Raw genomic sequence first — 27,072 nt, forward strand, 5'->3', positions numbered from 1 at the left:
GGGGGGCGGGGACCGGGGTCGGGGGGGGCCATGGGCGAGGGGCGGCAGGAGGAGGCGCTGCCGCTGCCCCCGCGCTACCGCTTCCGCGACCTGCTGCTGGGCGAGTGGCAGCCGGACGAGAGGTATCGGGGGGCTCGGGCGCCTGGGCTCCCTCCCCAGCCCTGGGGGGCTGCGGGGCTTGCCCAGGACGCCTGGGCTCTCCCCGCGGGGGCGGGCGGGGGCTGCAGCGCCGGCGACGCCGCGGGGCTCGGAGCTGTCCCTGGTGCTGGCGGCGCCCGGGAGACCTGCCCGTGCCCCCCTCCCCCGGGCCCGCGGCACCGAGCGCTGCGCCCCCCGGTGCGGGTCGGGGGTGAGGGGCACCAGCAGGGCTGAGGGTCTGCGGTGGGTCCTGGTCAGAGCCTGGGTGAGAAGGTCACTGCCCTGAGCCCTGCTGCTGAGCTCCCCCAGTCACGCCAGCAAGGAAGCAGCAGGAACGGGCCCCCAGCAGAGCACCAGCGAACCAGGCGTCCAGGACCTGGCGCCCCCAGAACCCCCGGGTTCAGCTGCCTTCCCCACAGCGCCGTGCTCCCCGCACCCAGCACAGCCTGTCCCCAGCACCCAGTGATTGATGCGAACAGAGGCAGCTACAAGATCCCTGCTAGCCTAGCGCCCCCCACCCCCACTCCACAGGTCCTCTCAGTCCAGAGTGAGGGGCACCAGCAGGGCTAAGCGGGGAAGGGGGCTGTGGGTTGAGAATGAGGGGCACTGGCTGGGCTGGGCTGGGGGGGACCCCTGGTCTCAGTCCACAGTCCCCTGCCACCCCCCAGCCCTGCTGGTGCCCCTCACTCCCAACGTGCAGCCCCTGCTCCCAGTGTCCCCTAGTCCCAGCCTGGGGGGTCTCTACAATACCTGGTGCCCTGCAGTCTCACTGCTCTAATGCCCCAGCTCAGGTCCAAGGCCCTGCCAGTTTCTTCCCAGCCAGCCTGACCCTGCTGTGACTGCTCCTGACCTTTTGCCTTTGACCCTATAACCTTTGGTTCTCTGGAGATGAGGCTCTTTAAGGAGACAGAAGGAGGTCCCCCCCACCACAGTTGACACAGCACTGGGAAGGGAGTGGGAGTTGGAGGTCAGAGCACGGGGGCACTGGGAGCCCAGATGCCTGGGTTCTCCACAGTGTTGTCCATGGCTCTGTCCCATCCCCACACCTGCCAGGATCCATTTGGATGGGGGTTTCTCTAGATGGCCCCCAGGGAGCCCCCTGCCCCCCACCCCACCCATTGCTGCCCATCTACTTCCCCCCCGCAGGGTCCAGGTCGAATTCTATGTCCATGAAAACACTTTCAAGGAGCGGCTCAAGCTCTTCTTCATCAAGAACCAGCGTTCCAGTGAGTGGCCCCGATCCTGGCTTCACGGGGTCCAGCCTAGGGAGGGATCTCAAGCACTGGGGAGGGCATCTAACCCCATGTGGATTGGGAGTGAAGGGCACCAATGGGCCTGAGGGGGCAGCGTTTAACCTCTTCCCTCTCTTGTCCCCTCCAGGCCTCCGCGTGCGGCTCTTCAACTTTTTCCTCAAGCTTCTCAGCTGCCTCCTCTACATTGTCCGGGTGCTGCTGGACGACCCCTGCGAGGGCCGGGGGGGCTGGTGAGTGACTCCGGGAACAGGGAACACAGGCGTCTGGGCTCCCAGTTTCTGCCTCCCCGTTCTTGCCGCCATGGCCTTGCCAGTCTGTCTGTCCTCACCAGCTTCCATATGTCTTTGCAGCTGGGGCTGCCCCAAGCAGAACCACTCAACCCCCCCAGCAGCCAGGTTTGATTGGTGAGTGCAGGATGGGGGTGGGAGCCATGGGGCAGGGGAGAGTCTTGGAGCTAGTGCTGACTGTGGCTTCTCTCCCCTCCCCCCCAAACTCTCCAGGACCCCCATTATCTGGGTCAACAGGCCTCTCCCCCTGTGGGGGTTGCAGGTGAGTGGAGGGCAGGGGGTTGTGGGTTGGGGGTGAGGGGTATCAGCAGGGCTGGGGGTAGAAGACAGGGGGCTGAGGCCATGAAGTTCAAGCGGGGAGCCAAGCCAGGCTGCCCAGAGACTCAGGAGCTGGCAAGTGGCCCGGGTTGCCCATGGGGGTCCCACACTAACCCTCACTGTCCCCCCAGGTGCTTGTGGCTCTGATCAGCTTCCTGGAGACGATGCTGCTGGTTTACCTGGGCTACAAGGTACTGGATGCCTGGGGCGGGGCACAGTGGGGGCATCTCTATGGGGATTGGAGCCCCAGGTTCCTGTCCCAGCCCTGCCAGTGCCCCTGACTCCCAGCCCACAGCTTCCTTCCTCCTCCCAGCCCTGCTGGTCCCCCTCACTCCCAACCTGCAGCCCCCTGCCCCCCCCAGCTGATTCTGTCCCCCTGTTGCTAGGGCAACCTGTGGGAGCAGGTTCTGCGGGTGCCCTTCGTGCTGGAGGTGATGACCACTGTGCCCTTCCTCATCACGGTGAGTCCAGCCCCAGCCCAGCCCAGCCCAGCCAGAGACAGAGGTCTCCTGGTGGGTGGGACACTGTCCTTGGGCCTGGGGGTCAGGCCTGGGCCTGTGTCCTGCTGGGAGGGCTGTGGGTGACCCCTGCACTGTCCCCTGCCCCAGGTGTTGTGGCCCCCCTTGCGCAACCTTTTCATCCCTGTGTTTCTGAACTGTTGGCTGGCCAAGCATGCACTGGAGAACATGATTGTGAGTGGAGAACAGGGGGGCCTCCAGGCCCTGGAAGGGGAACTAGGCCCTACCTTTGTTTGGGGGGATGCTGCAGGCACTGTGGGGAGCTGAGACCTGGGCCCAGGATGGGGAGGCATGGCTGTGGGGCCTGCTGGGGTGGGGGGGGTCTCCAGGCCCCGCACACACCATGGGGAACTGTGGGGCCATGGACATGTGCATGTGTATGTGGGTGTGTATGCATGTGGGTGTGTCTGTACCAGGGAGCCAGAGGCTTCTATTACTTTAAGGGAGATCCCCAGGTTGGGGGAAAACTGCCCATCAGGGGCTGGCCCTGCAGGGAGAAGAGCTCTGCAGCAAGATGGCTGCAGGAGAGGGACTAACTGGCACCTGAGCTGCCCTGGGAGCTGCAAGTAAAGACTTATGGCTGGCAGGAAAGTATGACCCAGCATGCGGATAGTTTTGTTGTAGTCAGTGGGCTTGTATTTTGTTTAAGCTTTACACTGCTGAATTGGCTGCTGCTATAAGGAGTGATGAGGAGGCCATGGAGGGATGCCTGAGAGTGCACTCTTAAGGTTGACCACTTAAGGTTTAAGCCCCAGGGGGTGCCTGAGGGGCACACCATGTGCACATTGGTGCCCAAGGGGCATGTGTGATTTTGAAGCCCTGCCAGGGGCCAGGGCTCAAGATCAGGCAAGCAGAAAGCCAAGAGGGGTGAAACCAGGGCCAGGGGCCCACAGTCCAAGAGAGGCAAGATGGACTGGAGCTCAGAAACCAGGTCCAGTACAGTGGACATAGGTTGCGAGGAGCCCAGCCAGATAAAAAGGACAAAAGTCGGGAAGATGGAAGCCCCAACAAGGGTGTGGAGGCCTGAAGTGATAGCTGGTAACATCCACAAGGCATGGGCATAGTTGTAGGGGTTGAAGGAGGTCACAAATAGCTCTTAAGGCAGCAGGGCATAGAGAAGTCAGGAGAACCCACTTAGTTCTTGAGGGGCACAACTGGGTCCAGTGGGGTCTGGTAGGGACCTGCTGGCTGAAGGATAGGTGAGGGTTTGCTCTGGGACTCCGGGACAGCCTTCCTTTTACAAATCAACTAAGCACATCAAGGCATGGCAGGCAGGCAAGACAAGGGAGGGGACCTAAGGAGCCTTAGTGGGGTAGAAGCCATGTGGCCACTGGGGGCATCATGGCCACCCGTGGGTTTTGATCCTGTTACAGTCTTGGACACTTGGATTCTGTGTGTGTGTATGTGCGTGTCCTGGATGCCTGGGTTCTTTGTATGTGTGTGCATGTATATATGTACATGCAGGAATGTAGAGATGAGTGCACACATGTCTGTGCATGTGCCCCTGTATGCATGTGCCCATAGAAGCCCAAGACTGAGTGCACATGTGCACAGGGGCATATAGGGACATGTGCAACTGTGTGTGTATACATGTATGCAGGTGTGTATGCACATGTATATGCATGTGTGCTTGTGCATGCACATGGGAAACTAGAGATGTGTGCCCACAGAAGCATAAGGCTGAACGTGTGCGTGTATGTGCGCATGCGTGTATGCTTGCGTGCGTGTGCATGTGCACAGGGGAGTGTAGAGACAAGTACACCTGTGTGTGACATATATAATGTGTGTGTGTGTGTGTGTGTGTGTGTGTGTGTGTGTATATGAGTGCATATGCGTGTATGCACATGGGAGAGTAAAGGCCGGTGTTCACATGTATGTGTGCACTTCGTGTGCATGGGGGAGTGCAGGGCTGAGTGCGCATGTAGGTCCCCCTCCTTAGGCCTCTGCACATATGTTTGAGAGGGTAGGCAGGGCATGTGTGGCCCTACCTATCCCAGCCCTACAGATCCACATGCACACATGCACACACAGGCATGCATGCACATGCTGCCCCCTACTGGCAGGTGGGGGGGTTCTGGGGGCAGCACCAGCCTCTCAACCCCCTTCCGCCCCTGCCTGCAGAATGACCTGCACCGTGCCATCCAGCGCTCGCACTCAGCTATGTTCAACCAGGTGCTGATCCTGGGCTGCACCCTGCTCTGCCTCATCTTCACCTGGTGAGTGGGGCCATGGGAGGGGCTGGAGGGAATGGGCGGCTCCCCTGGTGTCATTTCTGCCCAGCTGCAGCTGGCTCTGGGGGGAACCCAGCCTGGTGCTAAGTCATCCCTCTCTTCTGGTGGTAGCATCTGTGGGATCCAGCACCTGGAGCGGGCAGGGAACAACTTATCGCTGTTTGACTCGCTCTACTTTTGCATCGTCACCTTCTCTACTGTGGGCTTTGGTGATGTCACGCCACGCATCTGGCCCTCACAGCTGCTGGTTGTTGTCATGATCTGCGTCGCCCTCATCGTCCTGCCCATACAGGTCCCTGGGTGGGGAGGGAGGGGACACAATAGCTATCTGGGGGGGTGGTCCTGGCCTGGTGCCAAGATGCAGCTGCTTCTGGGGTAAGAGGTAGAAGGTGCTTATATTGGGATCTCATGGGATGGGGCTGCCCCCTGCTGGACCCCCCTGTTGCCCCCCACAGCACAATGCCCCTTGTTGGACCCCACAGCCCGGCACCCCTTGTTGGACCCTACCCCCGTTGGCTTCCCAGCCCAGCTCCCCCCTGCTAACCCACTGTTGTCCCACCCCACAGTTTGAGCAGCTGGCCTTCTTATGGATGGAGCGCCAGAAGTCAGGGGGCAACTACAGTCGGTACCGGGCACAGACGGAGAAGCATGTGGTGCTGTGTGTTAGTGCCCTCAAGATTGACCTGCTCATGGACTTCCTCAACGAGTTCTATGCCCATCCCCGGCTCCAGGTGGGAGCCCTTTGCAGCATAGCCTGGGGAGTCTAGCTGGGACACTGGGCTGGGGGGCTTGGGCTGGGGACCAGATGTGGGGAGGCTGTTTGTGCTTTGGGGGCTGAGGCCCACTGTCTCTGCTCCCCACCCCACCATAAATTCTCCTCAGAGAGAAAAGCAGTACCCTCTGGTTGCATAACTTTCATTTGCATATTCATGTAAGCAAATGAGCCACCCCCTTGGACGGGGAGCTCCTACCATCTTCTCTCCACTTCCCTGCATAGTAGTAGGGGTGGAGCTAGCCAGACCCACACCCTCCCAGAGCAGAGAGAGAACCCAGGCATCTGGGCTCCCATCCCGGTTCACCACCCACCAGGATCCTGCCATATGGGCTGCGCCCACCTGCCTGGCTGGTGCCTTAGCATCACTCTGCCACATTGTGGGGAGCAGCACTGGCCCTGAAGTTTGACATGAGGCAGGGGGCAGACTGGGGGCTGATCATGCCCTGACTCCCCTTCTCCCCAGGACTACTATGTGGTGATCCTGTGCCCCACCGAGATGGACCTGCCCGTGCGCCGCGTGCTGCAGATCCCACTCTGGGCCCAGCGTGTCATCTTCCTCCAGGGCTCAGCCCTAAAGGATCAGGACCTCATGAGAGCCAAGTGTGTGGGGGGCTAGGGAGCAGTGTGGACCCCCTCCCTGCCTGGAGAGGTGGCATGGACATGGGGGGGGCATTGGAGTCCCCTTCCCTGCCTGGGCAGGTTGGGGTTTGGCAAGGGTGGGGAGGGGTCTCAGTGACTCTCATTCCTTTCTGTGTGTGTCTCAATGGTGCTGCTGAGCTGTGACCACCCCCACCACCCCCTTCCTGCCCCCCCCCCTCCCAGGATGGACGACGCTGAGGCCTGCTTCATCCTCAGCAACCGCTTCGAGGTGGATCGTGTGGCAGCTGTAAGTGCCCCCTATGCTTCCCCTGGGGCGGCAGGAGAGGGATGCTGTCCAGGCCACAAGAGGTTAATGATGGCTCTAGGGAGGGGTGTTTATTTCATGCAGTATGGTAGTACCTGGAGTCACCATGTGGCACCTGGCACTGTACAGACCCCCCCAGGCTGGGATCAGGGAGTGCAAGACACTGTAAAGACCCCCTCAGGCTAGGATTGGTGGGTACAATCAGTCCAAGCACCCTGGGGTGGGGGGGGCCTGGCCATGACAGCTGCCCCCCTCCCCAAGGATCACCAGACCATCCTGCGAGCCTGGGCTGTGAAGGACTTTGCCCCCAACTGCCCCCTGTATGTGCAGATCCTTAAGCCTGAAAACAAGTTCCACATCAAGTTCGCAGGTGAGGGCCCCACAGCTCAGCCTATGGGTAACTAGATAGACGTGGGGGCGGCAGGGAAGATATGGATGGGGCAGATGCAGGAGGGATGCATGAGTTGACATGTGTGCAGATGGATGGGTGGATGACAGATGGAAAGATGAGAGGTCTAGACAGACAGAGGGATGGATGGATGGATGGATGTACGGATGGATGGATGGGTAGATAAGTGAAAGGAGGGAGGGATAGATAGAGGAAGGGAGGGATAGTTAGGCAGATGGGTGGATGGACAGATAGATAAATAGGCAGATAGATTAAAAGAGAGGGATAGATGGGCAGGTAGAGGGATAGATGGATGGGTACACAGGTAGAGAGATTGACTGACACAGAGAAATACATGGATGGATGGCAAGACAGACTGATAGGCAGATAAAGGAAGGGAAGTACAGCTATGTGGGTGAATAAGTGCATGGATGGATGTACAGATAGATAAATAAACAGATAGATGAAAAGAGGAAGGGATAGATAGGATGATAAATGAAGGGAGGGAGGGATACACAGATCGATGGAGGGGTGGAGAAATGGATGAATAGACAGACAACAGATGGGTGTACAGATGGACAGACAGTCTATTGGGAGGGGAACTGCTGGTGGGGAGGGGCCCAGAGCTCACAACCCCCTTCTCCCTCCCCTTCTCTAGACCATGTGGTGTGCGAGGAAGAGTTCAAATATGCCATGCTGGCCCTCAACTGTGTGTGCCCAGCCACCTCCACACTCATCACCCTGCTAATACACACCTCCCGGGGGCAGTAAGTCAGAGGAATGGTGGGGGTGGGGAATCAGACATAGCACTGGCCTTAGTTTGCTGAGAGCCTGAAAAGGTTTCTTGAAGGAGGGCAAGGGGGTCATATAGGGACACCCTCAGCTGCCCCCCAACTTGAGGGGGCAAGGCTAGGGGCTCCCAACTCCGGGGGGCGGGAGGGTGGTACCAGTTGTAGAGTCTCAGCTGATCTATGTCCCCCTGTGTCCTGTCCCCATGCCCACCCCGCCCCTGCTGGCAGGACCACCCCAGCAGAGTCCTTCAGGCAGCGACCTGACACCTGGCAGCCCCTCTCCAGGTGAGCCCCAGTGGAGAAAGGGCTGGGCTGGGAAGACACCTGGGTTCCCTCCTTTCCCAGCTGGGTGGTTTGTGGGGGAGAGGAGGGCAGGGCTGGCTGGAAGTATGTGTTCACACACATGTATGCATAGGGAGCTGCCCATCTGGGCTGTCACATTGTCCTCCCAGGTCCATGGACCAAACACATTGAGGGGGGTACATGCCCCATGGAGGGTGTCTGTGCCCTATAGGGGGGCCCTTGACCCAGTAGGGAGGGGTCTGTGGCCTAGTATGGGGGTGGAGGGTCTTAGGGCGGGTGGGAATGCCCTGAGGGATGCTCTGGGCACTGATGGAAGCAGGCACCCACCCCTCCAGGGAGGGCCCCACATCACCGGAGCAGTGGCAGAGGACGTACAGCCAGTGCTCGGCCAATGAGGTGCATCACGTGCGCCTGGGAGACAGCAAGTTCCTGGGCGAGTACGAGGGGAAGAGCTTCACTTATGCATCCTTCCATGCCCACAAGAAGTGAGTGTGCGTGCATGTCTTGGGAGGAACATAAATGCATGCACATGCATACAGGGGCACCCACGGCTCTGGCCCCCTCCCCTCTCCCCCTAGCCACAGGCAGCAAAAGGGGGTCTGCTTGCCTGTGTGTGCATGTCCACACTCACACGTGCATTTGCACACTTATATCTTTGTGGGCAAGTGGCCTTGCATGCCCTTCCCATACTCATGCCTTCCTGCAGGCATAGCTCCCCTGTGCCCTGCATATACATCTTTGCACAGATGCACACATGTGTGCACATGGGCTCTGAATGCATGTGTCCTTGTACCTGCTTGCACACCTCTGTGCTGACTCCCTGCAATTCTGTGTTGTGTACACACTTAAGACAGGCCTGCACATGCTTAGGCCTGTGCACGCTTATTAGAGGCCTGTTCATGTTTAAGAGAGGCTTGCTCATGCTTAAACACACTCACACACTCCCAGCTGCTCCTACACACATGCATAGGCCCCCCCAATCCCCCTTATCTCCCCCCCCCGGGCACGGCGGGCACTGAGGGCTGCATGTGGCTGCCGCAGGTACGGAGTGTGCCTGATGGGTGTGTGCCGGGAGGAGCAGAGCAGCATCCTGCTGAACCCGGGGCCCTGCCACATCCTGGCTGCCGGCGACACCTGCTTCTACATCAACGTGTCCAAGGAGGAGAACTCAGCCCTCGTGCAGCGACAGCAGGACCCAGCGCCCCCCCGCCGCCCTGCACCCACCGCCTACCGTGGCCTCACGCGCCTGCCTGTGCACAGCATCCTCGCCAGCATGGGTAAGAACCCTGCCCAGTGTGCCCCCTCAGCCAATCATCATGTAGTATGGGGTTTAACCAGTGCCATGCCTTTCACACCTCCCTGGCCAGTCACCACCCAGTGTGGGGCTGCTACTGCCTTGCCCATCTCGCTGCCTTGGTTAGTCACCACCCAGCACAGGACAGGCCAGTGCCCCGCCCATCACATCTCAGCCAATCACCCCTTGGCATGGACCTTGCCAGTGCCTCTCCCTTTACACCTGCTCTGCCAATCATTTCCCAGCATGGGTGTTACCAGTGTCCCACCCATCACACTTCCTCAGCCAATCCCCACCCAGCATGGGTTTACCAGAACCCTGCCCTTCACACCTCCTCAGCCAATCAGCATCCAGCATGTGGTAACCAGTGCCCCTCCTTTCACACTTCCTCAGCTAATCACCATTTAGCTTGGGGTTTACCAGTGCCCCACCCATCACCTCTTGGCCAATCCCGACACAGAAAGGAGGCAGCATCCCAGGGGCTGAAGCCTTGTGGGGCTGGGGCCAGCCTGGGTGAACTGTGTTGGCTGGGTCTCAACCCCCAGTTGAGGGAGGCAGGACAGGGGAGTGACTCTAGGGTTCCCTTGGCCCCTGACCTGCCGGCTCCGGGCCCTGCAGGGACGGTGGCCATGGACTTGCCAGACTCGGGCAGCAGCCCTGAGAGCGTCGAGGCACCAGATGCTGAGAAGCGACCCAGCATCGCACCTGTGCTGGAGGAGCCAGACACACTGCCCAGCCCCACACTCGACCTGCTCAGCGACCCCTCTGAGGATGAGGCCAGCCCCCATGAGGATGGTGCTGCCTCTGCCTGGTGAGGGGGCCATGGGGGGGGAGTTTAGGAGGGGCAGGGGTGAGCAGGGCCCCAGGGCCACATGTACCCCACCCCATGGAAGCAGGTGAGCTCAAGCTGATGCCTGCTGCCCCTGGGACCTTAGCCAGGGTGAGCCTGGATACACACATATGGTGGGGGGTTGGGTAATTGCCTCCTGGATTTGGAGTATAATGAAGGGGTGAGGGGGGTCCAAGGCAGAGTGAGGAGGGAGCTGCTGACAAGAAGTGTGTGTCTGCATGCACATGTGGGTAAACAGGCAAGCATGTGTGTGCACTTATCTTCACACAGCCAAATGGTTGCATATGTGCACAGGTATGCGCTTGTGCACCCTGATAAGCATGTGTGTTGTAGATTCCTACATTCACACCGAGCCAAATGGCTGCATATGTGTGCAGGCATGTGTTTGTCCATGCATGTGTGTGTGTAGGCATGTGTGTGCACACGCGCACACACACTCACAAGTTCCTGCATATGTGTCTGTATTTGTACATAAATGCTCATACTTGTGTGTGTGCACACATGCGCATAAGGGTTCATATATGCACTTGTGCAGGCATGTGTGTGCATGTGTAGGTGTGCTTATATATGTGTGTGCCTGGATGTATCCATGTGTGGCACTGGTATGAATAGAGATCCCATGACCTGACAAGCCAGCGAGCTCCCTTTGGTCCAGGGGGCTGCACCCTTCCCCCCACAACACCCAATGCCCCCCTTTCCCTGGGAGGCCCCAGTGACCCCCCACAGCCCCAACTTCACCCTACCTGTGCCCATCTTGCAGCTGGGTGAAGGGCTATCCTAGCAACACGCCCTACATTGGGAGCTCACCCACCCTCTGCCACCTCTTGCCAGAGAAGACCCCCTTCTGCTGCCTGCGGCTGGACAAGGTAATGCCCCTGCCCCCCTCCAGGCCCAGGCTGAACCGGGAGGGGGTCTCAGATATGGCCCCACACCCCAAGATGCCCTGGGTGGGTCCCACACCCCTGTCTTGGATGACTGCTTACTGCCCTGTGCCAGCAGAGATGGAGGGTGCCAGGCATGATGCTGTCCCCCCACCCACTGGGACAGGGGGAGTGCTGGGGGCTTGGACTGGGACCAGTGGGCTGCACTGACCTCCCTCTGTTCCACAGAGCTGCCCCCACTTGCCCCATGAGGATGCCCGTGCCTACGGCTTCCGCAACCGACTCATTATAGTGTCAGCTGAGTGTGCCGGCAATGGGCTCTACAACTTCGTGGTGCCATTGCGGGCCTACTATCGGCCTCGCAAGGAGCTCAACCCCATTGTGCTGCTGCTTGAGGACTTGTAAGGACCACTCACTGGCCCACAGACTGCGCCCCCACCCCCATGGGCTACAGACCCCCACAAAGTGCTACAGGCACCATAAATGGGCTATATCCCCTGTGGGCAATGACGCTATGTATGGTTCCTGAACCCCCCCTCAGTGGGTTTCAGACCCCCTCGCAGGATATGCCTGCCCCTTCTTGGGGTGTGGGCCCCCCACATAGGCCATACACCCCCACCCATGGGGCATGGACCCTCCACAGGCCATGGACCCCCACCCCTCCACAAGCCACAGATGCTCTCTGTAGGCCGTAGACTCCCTCCAATGGGCTATGGACCCCCCTCAATTGGTCCTGGACCAAAGCCCCTCCCCGCCATGGCAGATGGCAGGGCAGTGAAGGGAGAAGGGGCACACAGTTAAGTGCGGGGGCACACAGACTCCTCCCACATTGGACGAGGAGTAACTTAGTCCCTCTCCAGCCAATGTTGAGCCCTTGGAGCCGGCGGGGGGAAGGGGGGTTGGAAGGAGCTGTGGGACCTGGAGGGAGTTCCTTGACCATTCTTCTCCCCTTTGCCTGTCTCTGCCCCACAGGCCTGAGACCCACTTCCTGGAGGCAATTTGCTGGTTCCCGCTAGTTTACTACATGGTGGGCTCCATTGATAAGTGAGTGGGTGCTGTGGGGCTGGACACATAGGGGTAGAGCCAGGGCTAGGAGCAGACTGCAAGACAGGAGCTGAAGTATATGGTGGGGCTGGGATGTATGGATGGCCCTCAAGGGAAGTGGGGCTGGGGGAGGGAGTCCTGGGATGCAGAGGGTAGGGGCTGGGCTATATGGGGAGCTGGGGACTGCCTAGGGTGTTTGGGAGGCTAGGGGGAAGATTGGGGTACAGGGTAGGGGCAGCAGGCTGGCCTATATGGGGGGATAGGAGCCAACTGATGTGTATGGGGGCTCAGGTGTGGTGGGAGACTGGATAGATTGGGGGCAGGGGGGCTGGGATTTTGGGGGCAGGGGTTGGGCATTGGAGCACAGGGTCATTGGGGCACCCAGGGGGTGGCAGAGGACCGAGAAGCCAGCAGCGGCCTTGGGATGGCCTCCCAAGGGTGGCAGGGGCATGGGACAGGGGTCATGTCTTCCCCCACCAGCCTGGATGACTTGCTACGCTGTGGGGTGACCTTCGCGGCCAACATGGTGGTGGTGGACAAGGAGAGCTCCATTATCGCTGATGAGGACTACATGGCCGATGCCAAGACCATTGTCAATGTCCAGACCCTCTTCAGGTGCCACAGACCCCTCCTCAGGGAGGGGAGGGGTGGCTTGGGGCTAGAGAAAGGGAGGGGGGCAGGTCGGGGGTTGAAGTAGGTGGGGCTGGGAACCCGGATGCCTGGCTTCTGTCCCAGCTGTGGGAGGGGAGGGAAGACTGTGGGGTTAGGGCCAAGGCAGGGCTGGGAGCCCAGATGCTTGGGTTCTCCTGCCTCTGGGAGTGGAGTGTGGTCCTGGGAGGGTTAGAGCTGGGGGGAGCTAGAAGCCTGGATGCCTGTTTTTTTTCTGCCCTCTCGCAGGGGGAAGGGGTTTTAATGGGTGAGAGCAGGGGGGTGCTGGGAGTACAGATGCCTGGGTTCTCTCCCAGGCTCTGGGCTTGGGTGGGTCCCACTGACCCCCTCCCCCATACCCTGGCAGGTTGTTCCCGGGCTTGAACATCATCACGGAGCTGACGCACCCGGCCAACATGCGCTTCATGCAGTTCAAAGCCAAGGACCGCTATGGGCTGGCCCTGTCCAAGCTAGAGAAGGTACATCCCCCCTGCCCCCAATCTGCCCCCCAAATCCTTCCCTTGCCCCACTGACCCCTCTGTGCTCCATAGAAGGAGCGGGAGAAGGGCTCCAACCTGGTGTTCATGTTCCGCCTGCCCTTCGCTGCGGGGAAAGTCTTCAGTGTCAGCATGTTGGACACGCTGCTCTACCAGGTGACCCTCCCTGCACCCAGGAAGCTGTCCCAGTCCAGTATTCTGCCCCCCCCCCCCCGAGCAGTGGGGGACCATGGACTGGCTCAGCATGACCCCCCCACCCCCTCCTGACTTGCAGTCGTTTGTGAAGGATTACATGATCTCCATCACCCGCCTGCTGCTGGGCCTCGACTCACTGCCTGGGTCTGGCTTCCTGTGTGCAGTGAGTAGCAGAGACTGATTTTCCCCCTCCCGTTTTTGTGTATCCAGCCCTTCCTGTTCATCCATCCATCTGTTCTGTCTAGAGATGTTATGTTCCAACCAACCATCCCCACATGGCCTTTCTAACGATCCACCCAGCCACCCGCCCATCCATCCACCTGTCCATCCCCATGCATCCCTCTCCATCTGTCCATCCATCTTTATGAAGCACTTCCAAGTCACCTGCACAATTGTTCTGTTTATCTATCCATCTCCGTAGACAGTCTTCCTTAGTCCATCCATCTGTCCATCCTCATACACACGTATCTGTCCGTCCATCCATCCATCCATCCATTCATTCATTCATCCATCCATCCATCCATCCCCACACACTCCTCTTTATCTGGCTATCTGTCCATCCATTCATCCCCATGGATCCATTCTAAGTAAGCTACCTGTCAGTCCATCTGTCTGTCCGTCCATCCACACAAACTCCCCTCCATTTATCTGTCCATCCTTCTATCACACTCCTTTCTATCTCTATCTGTTCATCCACCCATCTCTATGAAGCCTTTCTAAATAAGTCATCCATGTATCCATTCATCCATCCCCAGACACACCTATCTACCTATTCATCCCCATCCCATCCACTCACCCACCTAGTCATCCACCTATCCATCCCCACATACTCCTTGTAGTAGGCTGCAGGCCATGAAAGTCAGCCAGCTGACAAGGAGAATTAGCTGCCAGTGGAAATTAAAGACTCTGAGGGAAAGGAGCTGAGGAAGAGCAGAGCTGAGAGGGAGAGAACAGGTGGGTGGGCTGCTCCCAGATGTTGGTTTGGGACAAGACCACATGGATGAGATAACCCTATTGTTTCTGTTGATTTCATAGATTTCATAGACATTAGGGCTGGAAGGGACCTTGGGAGATCATCGAGTCCAGCCCCCTGCCCAAAGGGCAGGAAGTCAGCTGGGGTCATAGGATCCCAGCAAGATAAGCATCCAATTTACTCTTGAAGGTGTTCAGTGTAGGTGCTTGAACCACCTCCGCTGGCAGACTGTTCCAGACCTTGGGGGCTCGGACAGTAAAGAAATTCTTCCTTATGTCCAGCCTGAAACGGTCTTGCAGGAGTTTGTGACCGTTCGACCTCGTCATCCCTTGGGGCGCTCTGGTGAACAGATGTTCCCCCAGATCCTGGTGGTCACCCCTGATAAACTTATAGGTGGCCATCAGATCACCCCTGAGCCTGCGCTTTTCCAAGCTAAAGAGTCCCATGGCTCTCAGCCTGTCATCGTAAGATCTGTTTTCCTGACCTCTGATCATGTGCGTGGCTCTCCTCTGGACTCTCTCAAGCTTCTCCACATCCTTTTTGAATTGTGGAGCCCAAAACTGGATGCAGTACTCCAGCTGCGGCCTCACTAAGGCCGAGTACAAGGGGAGAATGACGTCCCGGGATTTGCTCGAGAAGCATCTATGGATGCAAGCCAGCGTTTTGGTCACTTTACTAGCCGCAGCATCGCATTGGAGGCTCATGTTCATCTTGTGGTCAATGATGACCCCCAAGTCTTTTTCTTCTGTAGTGCTAACCAATGTAGCACTGCCGAGCCTATAAGGGTGCTGCAGGTTTTTCCTCCCAAGGTGGAGAACCTTGCATTTTTCGGTGTTAAACACCATGAGGTTCTCGTCTGCCCATTTGCTGAGCTTGTCCAGGTCAGCCTGGATCACCCGCCTATCTTCTGGCGTGGATGCTTTGCCCCAAAGTTTGGTGTCATCGGCGAACTTGGCCAGTCCACTCCTGACTCCAATGTCCACATCGTTAATGAATCTGTTGAACAGTATGGGTCCCAGGACAGAGCCTTGAGGGACCCCACTGGTCACAGGGCACCACGATGAGTGACTGCCATCAATCACAACCCTCTGGGTCCGACCATGAAGCCAATTTCCCAGCCAGCGGATCGTGGTGGAGCCAAGGCCACAACTGGGCAGTTTGGCCAAGAGGTGATCATGGGATACCAGATCAAAAGCTTTTTTGAAGTCAAGATATATGACATCAATCTCTTCTCCCTTGTCCAGGTGATAGGTCACCTGGTCATAGAAGGAAATGAGATTGGTCAAACAAGACCTACCCGCAACAAACCCGTGCTGGCTGTCCCTTAGAATGTTAGCCTGGGCCAGTCCCTCAAGGATGGCCTCCTTAATAAACTTTTCTAAGATCTTCCCCAGGATAGAAGTCAGGCTAATGGGCCTGTCGTTAGCCGGATCCACTCTCCTCCCTTTCTTGAAGATCGGCACCACATTGGCCTTCTTCCAGTCTTCGGGCACTACACCAGAGCGCCAGGAGTTTTCAAAGATCCGTGCCAGGGGCTGGGCTATGACGCTCGCCAGCTCCTTGAGTACCCTGGGGTGCAGGTTGTCAGGGCCAGCTGACTTGAAGGTATCCAGCTTCTCAAGATGTTCCTTCACGAGGTCAGCATTGATGGAGGGTAGGGGATCCCCCTCACCCAGATTTCCCTGTCCCATAGCAGGCATGGGCATCCCGTGTGACTGATGAAAGAGTGACGCAAAGTACCTATTTAATAGGTTGGCTTTTTCCTGGGCATCAGTTGTCAGTTGCCCCATCTGGTTTAGCAGGGGTCCAACATTGCCCTTGCTTTTCCTCCGGCTCCCCACGTATCTGAAAAAGGACTTTTTGTTGTCCTTGATGCCTGAAGCTAGTTGGAGTTCAGTTGCAGCCTTGGCTTTCCTGGTTTGCTCCCTGCAGGACCGGACCAGTGCGGAGTAATCCTCCTTGGAGGTGAATCCCATCCTCCATCCTTTGTAGGCTTTCCTTTTTAGCCACAGTAGGTCTGCCAGGGGGGCTGCTGTGCCTTCTTGCTGCCTTTCCTCCGTGTTGGAATAGATTTAGCTTGTGCACTGAGGATCGCTTCCTTGAGAAGCAACCACTCTTCTTGAACTCCCATCTCCCTGGGGTCATGGTCCCTGAGGGCCTGACTGACTAGCCTCTTGAGCTTGTCAAAGTCGGCATTTCTGAAGTCAAGGACTTCTGTGTTGCTGACTGACTTGCCAGCTTTACGGCGGATGGTGAAGGTGATCAGCTCATGGTCGCTGTCACCCAACTTCCCATCAATTACTAGGTCGCCGATTAGGTTGTCCCCCATAGCCAGTACCAGGTCAAGCAGCGCTTTGCCTCTTGTTGGCCCATAGACTTCTTGAGTCAGGTAGAGGTCATCCACGCACGAGAGAAAGCTTTGCGACCACTCAGATTTAGCTGAGTGATCTTCCCACGAGATGTCCGGGTAATTGAAGTCACCCATGACAACCAAGGTCCTGGAGCAAGCGGCCTCAGTCAGTTCCCGGGCGAACTCCTGGTCAAGCTCGGGACTTTGAGTGGGAGGTCTGTAGTAGCCTCCCACCGTTGTGTCCCCTGTGCCAAATTCCCCACGAATTTTTACCCAGAGGGTCTCTAGCTGTCCATGTTGGGTGCCTCAGAGCTGGGGATAAAACCCCAACATGAGGTGGGTGCCCTGGAGCTGGGAGTTGGAACCCAGGTGTCCCGTGTCCAGTGCCCAGACCCAGGCTTGGACCCCAGGCATCTGTGCTAGGAGTGTGTTTACCCCAAGGAAACCACAGACTGCTTGGGCTGAGCAGTCTCCAACCTGCTAATACTCCTCTCTATTTGTCCCTCAGTCCAATCCGTCCCCATGAAGCCCTTCTAAATAAGCCACACATCGGTTCATCCCTCCATTCATCCATCCATCTCCATAAGCTCTCCTCCATCCATCCATCCATCCCCATGCACATCTATCTCTATCCCTTCCTGACTCCATCACTGCCCCCAGCCTGCACTGCTCCCTCCTTACCCATCTATCTGGGTACTGAGGGTGTGGTCAGAATCCCTCCTATGGGGCCTATAGAACCACCCCCCCTTTCCCTCTCATCAGGGCCTAAGGCTCTGGGCAAAGGGTGCCAAAGGGGGAGGGGGCAGGTGCCAGGGGTCAGCACAAGGCTGTCCCTACAGCTGAAGGTGACGGAGGACGACTTGTGGATCCGGTCCTATGGACGCCTCTACCAGAAGCTCTGCTCTACCACTGGCGATGTCCCCATTGGCATCTACCGCACTGAGAGCCACCTGCTCCCTGCCTCTGAGGTACATGGCCCTCGGAAGGGGGAGTGTCATGTGGGGGCTGGTGGCCATCATGCCAGGGACCTAGTCATGCTTAGTCTACATAGACCCGGCCTGAGCGGGGAAAGCGAGATAGAGTTGGGGGGAGGGACCCAGGCATCTGGCATCCCATAGCCAGAAGCTAGGAGCTGGGTGTTGGGTGCCTCAGAGCTGGGGATAGAACCCCGACATGAGGTGGGTGCCCTGGAGCTGGGAGTTGGAACCCAGGTGTCCCGTGTCCAGTGCCCAGACCTAGGCTTGGACCCCAGGCATCTGGGGCTGGAACTCGGGTGTCCAGCACCTCAGAACTGGGGCTGGAACCCAGGCGTCTGGAGCTAGAACCCAGGTGTCCGGCATCCCAGTCCTGGAAGTTACAGCCCAAGTGCCCCAGGTCCAGAGCTGGAGCCCAGGCGTCAGGGGCTAGAACCAAGGCATCCAGTGCCCCAGACTGGCCTGGAACCCAGGTGTCCAAGGCCCAGGTGGGAGAAGCCACAGGAAAGTTCTGCCTATGATGACACCCCCTTCTCCCACCTCCACAGTGGCAGGCTCCAGGCAGCCCGGAGGCTGGGGAGGAGGTGGGTGAGGCCCCTCTAGCGCGGCGCAAGAGCCTACAGTGGGCGCGACGCCTGAGCCGCCGTGGTGCCCGCCCACCTGACCCTGCACCTGCTGCCCGTGTGCGCCAGCAGCGTCTAGCCTTGCACCGCCGCTCTGAGCGCCAGGAGCTCAGTGCTCTTGTCCGTGCCCGGCTGCGCCACCTTGGCCTTTCCTCCGCTGGCTTCAGTATGGACCGGAGCGGGTGGGGCGGGGTGATGCTGGGAGATGAGGGGCTGATGTGGTGGGGTGAGGGCTAGTATTAAGGGGTTGGGGGGGCTGATACAGGGGGTTGGGAGGTTCTGGGGGCAGACAGCTGATATGGAGGGCTGGGGACTGCTGGTGGGGCAGGGAGCTGATATGGGGGGCTGAGGGTGGGGAGCCTGAAGTTTACATGGGGGTGACATGGGTGAATATATGGGTCTGATATAGGGAGCTTTGAGGAGGGTTACTGGTTCGATATGGAGGGGTTGATGATTCTGATATGGGTGGATCAAGGGGACCCTAGGGCTCTGATCTAGGGGGTTGATGCATCTCATAAAGAGGGAGCCAGGGAGATTATGGGTCTGATATAGCAGGGTTGGGGGAGGCTGTGGGTCTGATAAGGTGGGGAGCTGGGACACAGCACTCACCTCCACCGCCACCCCCTTCCGCCCCCCCCGCAGTGGATGTTCTGGATCATGACAACACGTTCTCCTACATCCTGCTCAACCCTGCTCCTGATACACGGCTGGAGGTCAACGACATCGTGTGAGTGCCTTCAACCCCCCATATCTATCCCCCCAGTTCTCCTTCCCCATCATGTACCTTTGGGAGAGCAGGGAGGCAGAACCAAGCTGGGAGCATCTTCCCCACCCCGCAAATCCAAGAGGAAACCCCACTATGGTCCCATAGGCTAGTGGGGGCACAGCAGCCACCCCTGCTTTGGGCAGATGCTCCAGCCCCCCTGACTGCCCTCTTTTCGCCCCTGCAGGTATCTCATCCGCCCTGACCCCCTAACCCTGGTCTCGGTTGGCAGCACCAGCCAGAAAGCCAGCACCAGCACCACCAAGGATGCCCCCTTGCTCTGACCCCTCCCTGGGGCACCCACCTGCTGCCAACACTGTGACACCCTTCCCTCACCTGGTGGCCCATGTCCCTGGGCCTGCCACGCTCCCATTGGCTCTTTGCTGCCCCACCAAGTTCTTCCATCTAATTCAAACTTGGTCCTTCTGCCAGAGCCTGGCCTGATTGGCTGGAGAGTACCCCCTGCCCTGCCTCACCCTGAGCATCCTCTGGGCACCCCCACCCCAGAGCAAGGGGAAGCAAGGGGGTTGAGGGGCTGCTTCAACCCCCCCCCGCTGCCGCCAAAGCTGAGCCAGGCCCTGGGGGTATGTCATGTCCCCCTCCTCTTTTGACCCCCAGGGGCCAAAGCACCAAGGCTGGGGACCCCCAGAATCGGTCGTGGAATGTAGCCCCAGGCGGAAGAGGGTGGGGTTCCATCATCACCCCCCCGCTGCCGCCTCTCTGGTCTCACTGTGAACATGGTCCTAGATGTACAGATTCAATAAAGCTGTAGAGAAACGCCAGCTGGCTCTGTCTGTCCATCTATCCCCCCTGCCAGGATCTGTCTATGCTCCCCAGCAAAAATCCCCAGCTCCCAGAGTCCTGGAGGAGCTGGTATTTAGGTGTGCATGCTCATATGGGGAGGGGGTGTGTGGACAGTAATCCTGTGGAGGGGATGGGGCTGCTGATGCTGGGCTGGGGGTCCCCAGGGGAAGCTGCAGCCTCTTTGGGGAATCTGGGTTTATCTGAGGCAAAGGGTGATGGGGGCAGTGGAAAGGAGCAGTGGGGGTTGGGAATGGGGACGTGGGGAGATGTTGATTGGTGGCTGGGATGATGCTGTTGGTGGCCTTTGCTCCATGCCATCCTGTGTCACACCCTAGAAGCAGCTGATCACAGGGGGCACCGAGGGCTGCTCTGGCTCCCTAAGTCCCACCCCAGAGGTTGCTGCATCTCTGCCTTGACACGCATGACTCTTCCCACTCTACTGGCTAATGGGTCCACCAGGAAGTTTGTCCAGGGTGTTTTCTCTGGCGTCACAGGCTTGTGAAATCCCTCCGCACCCTGGCACATGCCCTAAGCCCTGGATGGGATCCAACGCAGACAGAGGGACAGAGCCACACCGGAGAGGTGAGTGGCATGGAGCCCAGGAGAGTCCCCCTGGGCTTGAGGGAGAGAGTGAGGCAGAAGGATGGGGGGAGGGAGAAGAGACAAAGAGAGGGATGGAGGAAGAAGGGAAAGCTGGGGGGAATCTGGGGTGCACATGGGGGGCGCAGCTATACCCCCCGCAAGCCACGGATGGATGGAGGGATCCGAGGTCCTGCTGGGTGGGTCTTGGCTCATCAAGGTCCCAGCCAGGGGCTCTCTGCCCCAGGGGGGTAAGGCTGGGGATTAGCTCTCATCCCATAGCCCCACTTCCCTCCCAGACCTGGGAATGAGCCCAGGTGTCTGGGTCCCCAGCTCCACCCTGCCCCAAGCCCTCCAGTCCCCATCCCTGAGTTGGCAAAGGACCCAGCTGTCCAAACTCCCTACTCCACTCTCCTATAATCCCTTCCAGCTGCCACCACACTCCCAGATCTGGCATCCAGGGAAGAAAACTCCAGCATCCAGAGCTGCACCTCCGGCTCTGCAGACTGCTAGTGGGGGGATCCCAATTCTGGGTTTATGGGGGCACCTGTTCTGTCTCTTCTTGGCCTATCTGGACACACTGCAGTCCTGGAGGGGCTCCCAGCTCTGCCCCCAGCCTACTCTGGCCAGCGATATTGGTCTCGGGGGGGGAAGGCTGAGGGGCTCTGGAGCTGCACAGAGGAATCCAGGTTCCTGCCTTGAAACTGCTGGGTTCAGCGCTTCCTTCCTTGCGTTTATGGGGCAGGAATGGGGAAGAGCCAAGGCCAGGACTGAGGCCAGTTTCCAGGTGAGTCAGTCCAGGGGTGCTATGTGAAGACATCAACCCCTTGCCCTGCCTTTCCCCACTGAAGTGACCCGAGGTGAAACATGGGTGTCCAGGCTCCCAGCACCCCTACCCTGTTTTAACTATTAGACCACCCCGCCCCCAACACCCAGAGCCAGGATAGAACCCAGGCGTCCATACTCCTGTTCCCCTGCTGCACTCTAACCACTGGACCCCCCACCTCTGTACCCAGAGCAAGATAAAAGCCAAGGTGTCTTGGTTCTTGCTCCCCTCTCCCCACCCAACTCTAACCACTAGATCCCCCACCTTGTGTACCCAGAGCCTGGATAGGCCCCAAGTGTTCAGGCTTCTACCCCTACCCCCCAAACTCTAAACACCAGCTCTCCCACTCCCTGTACCCAGAGCCAGGGTAGAACCAAGGCATCCAGGCTCCTAGCCCCTACCCTCTATCTGCCCCAGCCCCAGCCACACCAGTTGCCTTTCATAGCTTTTTAGGAATGCTCACACCTCTAGCACCTTCTACATCCTCTTGTAAATGCCACTTGCACTTATTCCGCCAGCAGCCAGGCAGGAAACGTATGCCCTGGAGGTGCTAAGACATGAAACACGTCATGTGAAACCCAGTCAGCTTCAGCCAGACCCAGCTGCCTCACCCCAGGCTCATGCCAGCCCCCCGCCACAGTGGGGAAACTGAGGCATGGCTCTAGGAGTGTGGTTGTGGTTGCAGGGGTGCCGGCCAGGTTGGGGGCTTGGTCACTCTGGCTCAGACCCTGAGCAGGGGAGTGGGACCCCCTGCTTTACTCTCTGGGAACCACCGTGTGCCTCAGTTTCCCCTTCTTAAAGGACCCTCCCCTGCTGTCTGCCAGTCCCACCTGGCCCCAGGCAGTGCTGGCTGCTGGCCCTTTCCTGCTGGGCTGCAATTTAGGCAGGGCTGAGTCTGAGGTCATTAATGCTTAGGAGGAAGGAAAGGTCATGGGGCAAACTGTTCTCCTCTGCCCTGAGAGTAGCCTAGACTGGTCCCTGCTTCATAAGAGGGCTCTGTGTCCCTGTCCCCATCCCCAGGGGTCTGGAGATGTCCCTCTGGGGCAGTTCCCCCAGCCAAGAGGCAGTAAACTAGCCCCCTCACACTCACTCTCCCAGCCCTTCTGACAGTCAAAGGCAGCAAGATATTCTGATCCTCTCCTACCTGGGTGATGCCCCTTTGCTGGCATCCAGTCCTGGGCCTGTTTCCTTGAGGCCTCCTCCCCTACCCCCAGGACTTGCTCTGAGTTAGGGGCTGCATGGTGAGAGCAGAGTGGCACTGGGAACCTGGTCGCCTGGGTTCTCTCCCAGGTCTGGGATGGATGTGGGGTTGTGGGGTAAGAGTTGTGGGGCAGGGGCAGGGAGCCTGGTTGCCTAGTTTTATTGCCAGCTCAGCAAAGGGGAGTGGCGGGGTTAGAGCAGGGTGGGGGCCTGGGAGCCCTGCTTCCTGCCAGCCCACCCTCCCACTTGCCTTCTGGCCGGCATCCAACAATAGTGCTCTGCTCCAAGAAGGAACAATGGGTCTAGGGGTTGCCACAGAGCCAGAGCTGGAAGGGCCCTACAGCCAGAGCCAAGAGCACCCCCTCATCAGGTCCCTGGCATCCCGCCCATACTCCTGGCTCAGAGCCACAGCAATGCCCTGCCTTGCTGGCAGCACAGACCCCTGGGTTCTCTCCCCACCTCAGGGAGGTCAGTGGAAGCTGCAGGGTGAGAGCAGGAGGCTGAGTGCCTGGGCTCTATCCCAGGTCTGGGACAGGGAGTGCGGGCTGGAGGGAGAGACCAGGAGGGGCTGGGACCACGGGTGCCTTGGTTCTGGGATGCCTGGGTCCTATTCCAGTTCTGGGAGGGGGTGGGAGAGGAGTTACAAAAGCAGGAGGCTGGGAGCTCAGATGCCTGGGTTCTCTTTAGCTCTGAGAGGGTGTGGGGGCTGCAGGGTGAAAGCACGGTGTGCTGAGAGATCAGACACTTGGGTTCTTCACCAGCTCTGGGAGGGGAGAAGGGACTGGTTTGCCCCTCCTCCCCTTCCCTGCCCCAAGCCCACCTTGGGATACACCACCAGGGAAATGCTCCCTCTAGGTGCAGGGACATGGCTGGCTGGGTGTAGGGGCAGATTTAGGTGGGCAGGGGAAAGATGCAGATGAAAGGGCAGCAACAACGCCCTCCCACTCCCGCCAGCCAGGACTCTGCCCTTAGGGGAGACATAGAGCTGTCACACCCCAAGGCCAGGACCTTGCGGCACCTGTTTCCTGGGCTCAGAGCTGCTGAGGCAGTGACTATTTGAGGGCATAGGACTCCTGGGTTCGCTCTCCCTGGCTGGGATCGGAGCAGGGAGCCAGGACACCTGGGTTCTATCCCCGCCCTAGGGAAGAGAGAGGGGCCTGGCAGGTTAGAGCAGGGGAGGACAGGGAGCCCAGATGCCTGGGTTCTCTGCCTGGATCTTCTGGGTTACCCCAGGCAGGAGCTTTCTTTTGCTGTTGGTGTAGGGGAGGGAGTTGAAGCTGGGACTCCTGGGTTCTGTGCTGGCTTTTGCAGATGGGGTGTCTAGGGTTTAGGGGATTCCTGGAATCTCTGGCTGGCTCTGCTGGAGCTTCCTCCTCTCCCTACTGCCTGCAGGGCAGGGCAGCCCCCCCACCCCAGAGCTCCCAGCCCCTGCAGCAAGGCTCTGTCCCCTGCCCCACAGGTGTTAATTTTTATTTTGGGGGAGCGGGGTGGTAAGATGATGGATGTGGAAAGTTTTACACATTTCAGGTGTCAGACCTCTTCCTGAGGGGGACCAGGACCCTTGGACCCCACATACTCAGTGCCTCTGCCCTGACCTCCTACCGTGTGCCTGGCATACATGGCAGGGCCAGCCTGGTGGAGCCGGCAGGTGCAGGGGATGCCCCAACAGGCTGGACTCGGCCCACCCATGTTTGCCTTTTCCTGGCCAGCACAGCTCCGGCATGTGCCAGCAGCATTGCCCACGACACCATGCCCTGGTGCAGCCTCAGCTCTGCATCTCCCACTGCCGTACAGAAGCCAGGTGCCCAGGTTCCACTCTGCCTTAATTGCTAGCCCTGCATTACCCCCCCCCAGAGCAGGGAGAGGACCTAGGCATCCAGGCCCTCACAGGGCTGACTAATCTCTTCCTCTTTACGTCTCCCGGATGTTTCCTTATCAGCCATCAGCATTCCAGGATTGCAGGCCTGGGTTGGCACTGACTCATGCTGCCAGAGACAGCAGCCAATGCGTCCCAGGCCCTGCTCCCTCCCCCAACAAGGGCTCACAGGGCCCTGTCCTCTTGCCCCCACAGTGGGGCACTACCAGGGTCTGGGGGGGGGGAACCAACATGTAGGTGTAGAAGCCCCTTTGCAGATGGAGGAAGCCTGCTGTCCCCTACCCTGCCCCACCCTGCCCCCTCCCCAACAAGCACAATACCCCCTGGCCCCTGTCTTGCCTCCCCCAGCCCAGCATCCCCCTGCTGCTTGAGCCCTGCACTAGCAGGGGATGGGGCTGGGGTGGGGGTGCATCTGATTCTTGGTCTAATGTCCCCTGGGGTTGCCATTCTCTAGGTCAGAAACGAAGCCAGAGGCCCTTGCCCTTGACTAGTCTCTCCAGAGGAAGGAAGCCAGAAGCCTCAGCCAGTGACTCCATTATGAAGCTCCTGTGGCTCCCACAGGCACTGCTGCCCCGGCTACTTCTGCTTCTGGCCTTTACCCTTCTGCTTCTTCTCCTCATCTGGGTCCAGGTGCCCACCCTGGGCACCCTCAGCCTGCCAGTGCCTGTTGGGGTGCCGCGAAACCTCATCACTTTCCAGTGGGGGGAGTTGGACACGGGGAATCTTTCCAGCCTGGAAGAGACCAGAGGCAGCCGGAATGTCACCCCCACACTGCCACCGGCACCCACACCCCCAGCAGCACCCGCACCCACCTGGCACCCACTGCAGCCGCCTTACCCGTACCCCTACCGCTTCCTCCTCAATGCACCCCACAAATGCAAAGGAGAGGTCCCCTTCCTGGTGATACTTGTGGTGTCAGAGCCGAGGGATGTGACCAGGCGCCATGCTATCCGCTGCACCTGGGGCAATGAGAGCGCTGTGCTGAGTGTCTCAATACGGTGCCTCTTTTTGCTGGGGCAGCCTTCCCCATGGTCAGCTCCCCTGAGACAGGCACTGGCCCAGGAGAGCATGGCCCATGGAGACTTGCTGCAGCAGGATTTCCTGGATACCTACAACAACCTGACGCTGAAGACGCTGATGGGACTGGAGTGGGTGGCACGGCACTGCCCCGGTGCCCGCTATGTCTTCAAGGCCGACAGCGATGTCTTCGTCAATGTGGGCTACCTGGTGCATCGGGTGCTCCGGCCCCAGTGCCCACCCCGGCCAAACTTCGCCACAGGTTACATATACCGTGGCACAGGCCCCATCCGGTGGCAGAATAGCAAGTGGTATGTGCCCCCTGAGTTGTACCCCAACACCACTTACCCTCCCTACTGTGGGGGCCCCGGCTATGTGCTCTCTGGCGACCTGGCCCTCAAGGTGTTTGCTGTTGCCCAGACCCTGCAGGCTGTGAACATGGAGGACGTGTTTGTGGGGCTGTGCCTACATGCTCTGGGCATCCCTGTGACTGACAGTGCCTGGGGTCTGTTCAACATGTACAAGGTGAAGTATGAGCCCTGCCACTTCGCTAAGCTGGTGCTGTCCCACCACTATGGCCCTGAGGAGCTGCTGAGGGTCTGGAAGGACTTCCAGGTGGCTGCTGCAGCCTGTCCCAGCTAGGGGAAGGTGGGGGGCAAGACCCTGAGCAGACTGAGCCACACAATCAAGTTGGCCAGCACCTTATGCCAACATACACAGACTGCCCCCCACCAGATACCCCCCATGCCCAGAACAGGCACACAGCACATGCCCTGCCCCAGCATAAAGATAGGTGGGGATAAGAAGTGTGTGTCTGTGGCTTATCCCAGGGCAGCTGCATGGTCAGACTGGTCCCTGCACTTAATGGCAAGGAGCTGAGGGGAGACAGGGGGCAGGACAGGTCAGACTGGATAGGCCTTGACTCCATGTCCTTCCCCAAAGCCCCCATGGAGGCTGCCAGAGACAGGCCTGGGACCTGGCTACTGTTGGGACCCAAAGGCTTTCAGGCCTGGGTTTTGACCTTTGTGCTTAGCTTAAGCAGCATGCTTAGCTTGAATTGGGGTCAAGACTTGCACCTGGTGAAAAGGACCAGATAGAAAAACACTGTTCCTTACTTGAAATGAATCTGGAAGTTGGCTAACTAAATTGAATGAATACAGCTTGGGCAGAGGAAGAACAGTCAGAGCAAAGCCTACCCCCACCTAAGAATGAAAAGATTACTTCAGAATAGAAAATTCCAGTTAAGGGCAACCATATTTGGCAATCAGAAGCAAAATTATTAATAATGCATTAGGAGGAAGGCTTAAGCTAATTTTATTTATTAAGAAATATATGGTATATAAAGAGAGGTGAGAGAGCGTGCCCTCTGAGCCTCTTCCTGAAAGGTCAGGTCACCGATCCAAGATTCAAAACTCAGGCAAAGGAGTTGGGAACCACAGACAGGGCTGTCCTTTGTTGAGGGGGGGATCAGGGCAACTGCCCTTGGCCGCGCTCTGGGGGCCCCCACCCCTCATAGTGTTAAAGGGGCCCGCATCCCCTGCTACGGTAGTCTCTGACCATGGACAAGACTTCACAGCCTGATCAATGAGTGACGTCATGTTCATTAGATCTTGGGGTGGTGAGGCATGTTGTATTGCTTTTGATTAACTACAGTAATAGAACTGTAACTGCTAATGGCTTAATACATTTGTTATTGGTTAAGGAGTAACCATGTTCTAGTCTTGGCATTCACACCTGGTGCAACGCCCAAAATAATGTTATGGGATGTAGCA

The 27,072-nt window shown here is 58.6% G+C and overlaps 2 protein-coding genes across 3 annotated transcripts; both read left to right on the forward strand.

The window, feature by feature from the left end:
- The first annotated feature begins 30 nt into the window (after positions 1 to 30).
- Positions 31 to 19,774, forward strand: LOC149858688 (potassium channel subfamily T member 2-like). 2 transcript variants are annotated; one of them, XM_090060408.1, is made up of 30 exons: positions 31 to 122; positions 1,285 to 1,364; positions 1,519 to 1,621; positions 1,742 to 1,795; positions 1,892 to 1,940; positions 2,128 to 2,187; positions 2,383 to 2,457; positions 2,605 to 2,688; positions 4,636 to 4,730; positions 4,857 to 5,037; positions 5,312 to 5,476; positions 5,984 to 6,120; positions 6,343 to 6,406; positions 6,686 to 6,794; positions 7,471 to 7,579; positions 7,832 to 7,888; positions 8,242 to 8,391; positions 8,948 to 9,183; positions 9,819 to 10,011; positions 10,811 to 10,916; positions 11,160 to 11,332; positions 11,904 to 11,975; positions 12,456 to 12,590; positions 12,991 to 13,102; positions 13,175 to 13,276; positions 13,395 to 13,478; positions 17,478 to 17,606; positions 18,161 to 18,401; positions 18,878 to 18,962; positions 19,186 to 19,774. In XM_090060408.1, exons 1-30 carry the CDS (start codon positions 31 to 33, stop codon positions 19,280 to 19,282), a joined length of 3,429 nt encoding a protein of 1,142 aa, XP_089916534.1. In that variant the 3' UTR covers positions 19,283 to 19,774. The 2 variants fall into 2 exon arrangements, with proteins under 2 accessions (XP_089916534.1, XP_089916535.1); XM_090060409.1 differs by having other exon boundaries at positions 13,178 to 13,276.
- A 1,162-nt stretch (positions 19,775 to 20,936) lies between these two features.
- On the forward strand, positions 20,937 to 25,942 carry LOC149858689 (beta-1,3-galactosyltransferase 1-like). The gene is made up of 2 exons (XM_090061577.1): positions 20,937 to 21,168; positions 24,738 to 25,942. Exon 2 carries the CDS (start codon positions 24,821 to 24,823, stop codon positions 25,940 to 25,942), a length of 1,122 nt encoding a protein of 373 aa, XP_089917703.1. The 5' UTR covers positions 20,937 to 21,168; positions 24,738 to 24,820.
- Positions 25,943 to 27,072: the final 1,130 nt, after the last annotated feature.

The sequence above is a fragment of the Crocodylus siamensis genome, chromosome 8 (genome assembly GCF_052110815.1).
Source record: "Crocodylus siamensis isolate JL-2025a chromosome 8, ASM5211081v1, whole genome shotgun sequence".
Classification (NCBI taxonomy): domain Eukaryota; kingdom Metazoa; phylum Chordata; order Crocodylia; family Crocodylidae; genus Crocodylus; species Crocodylus siamensis.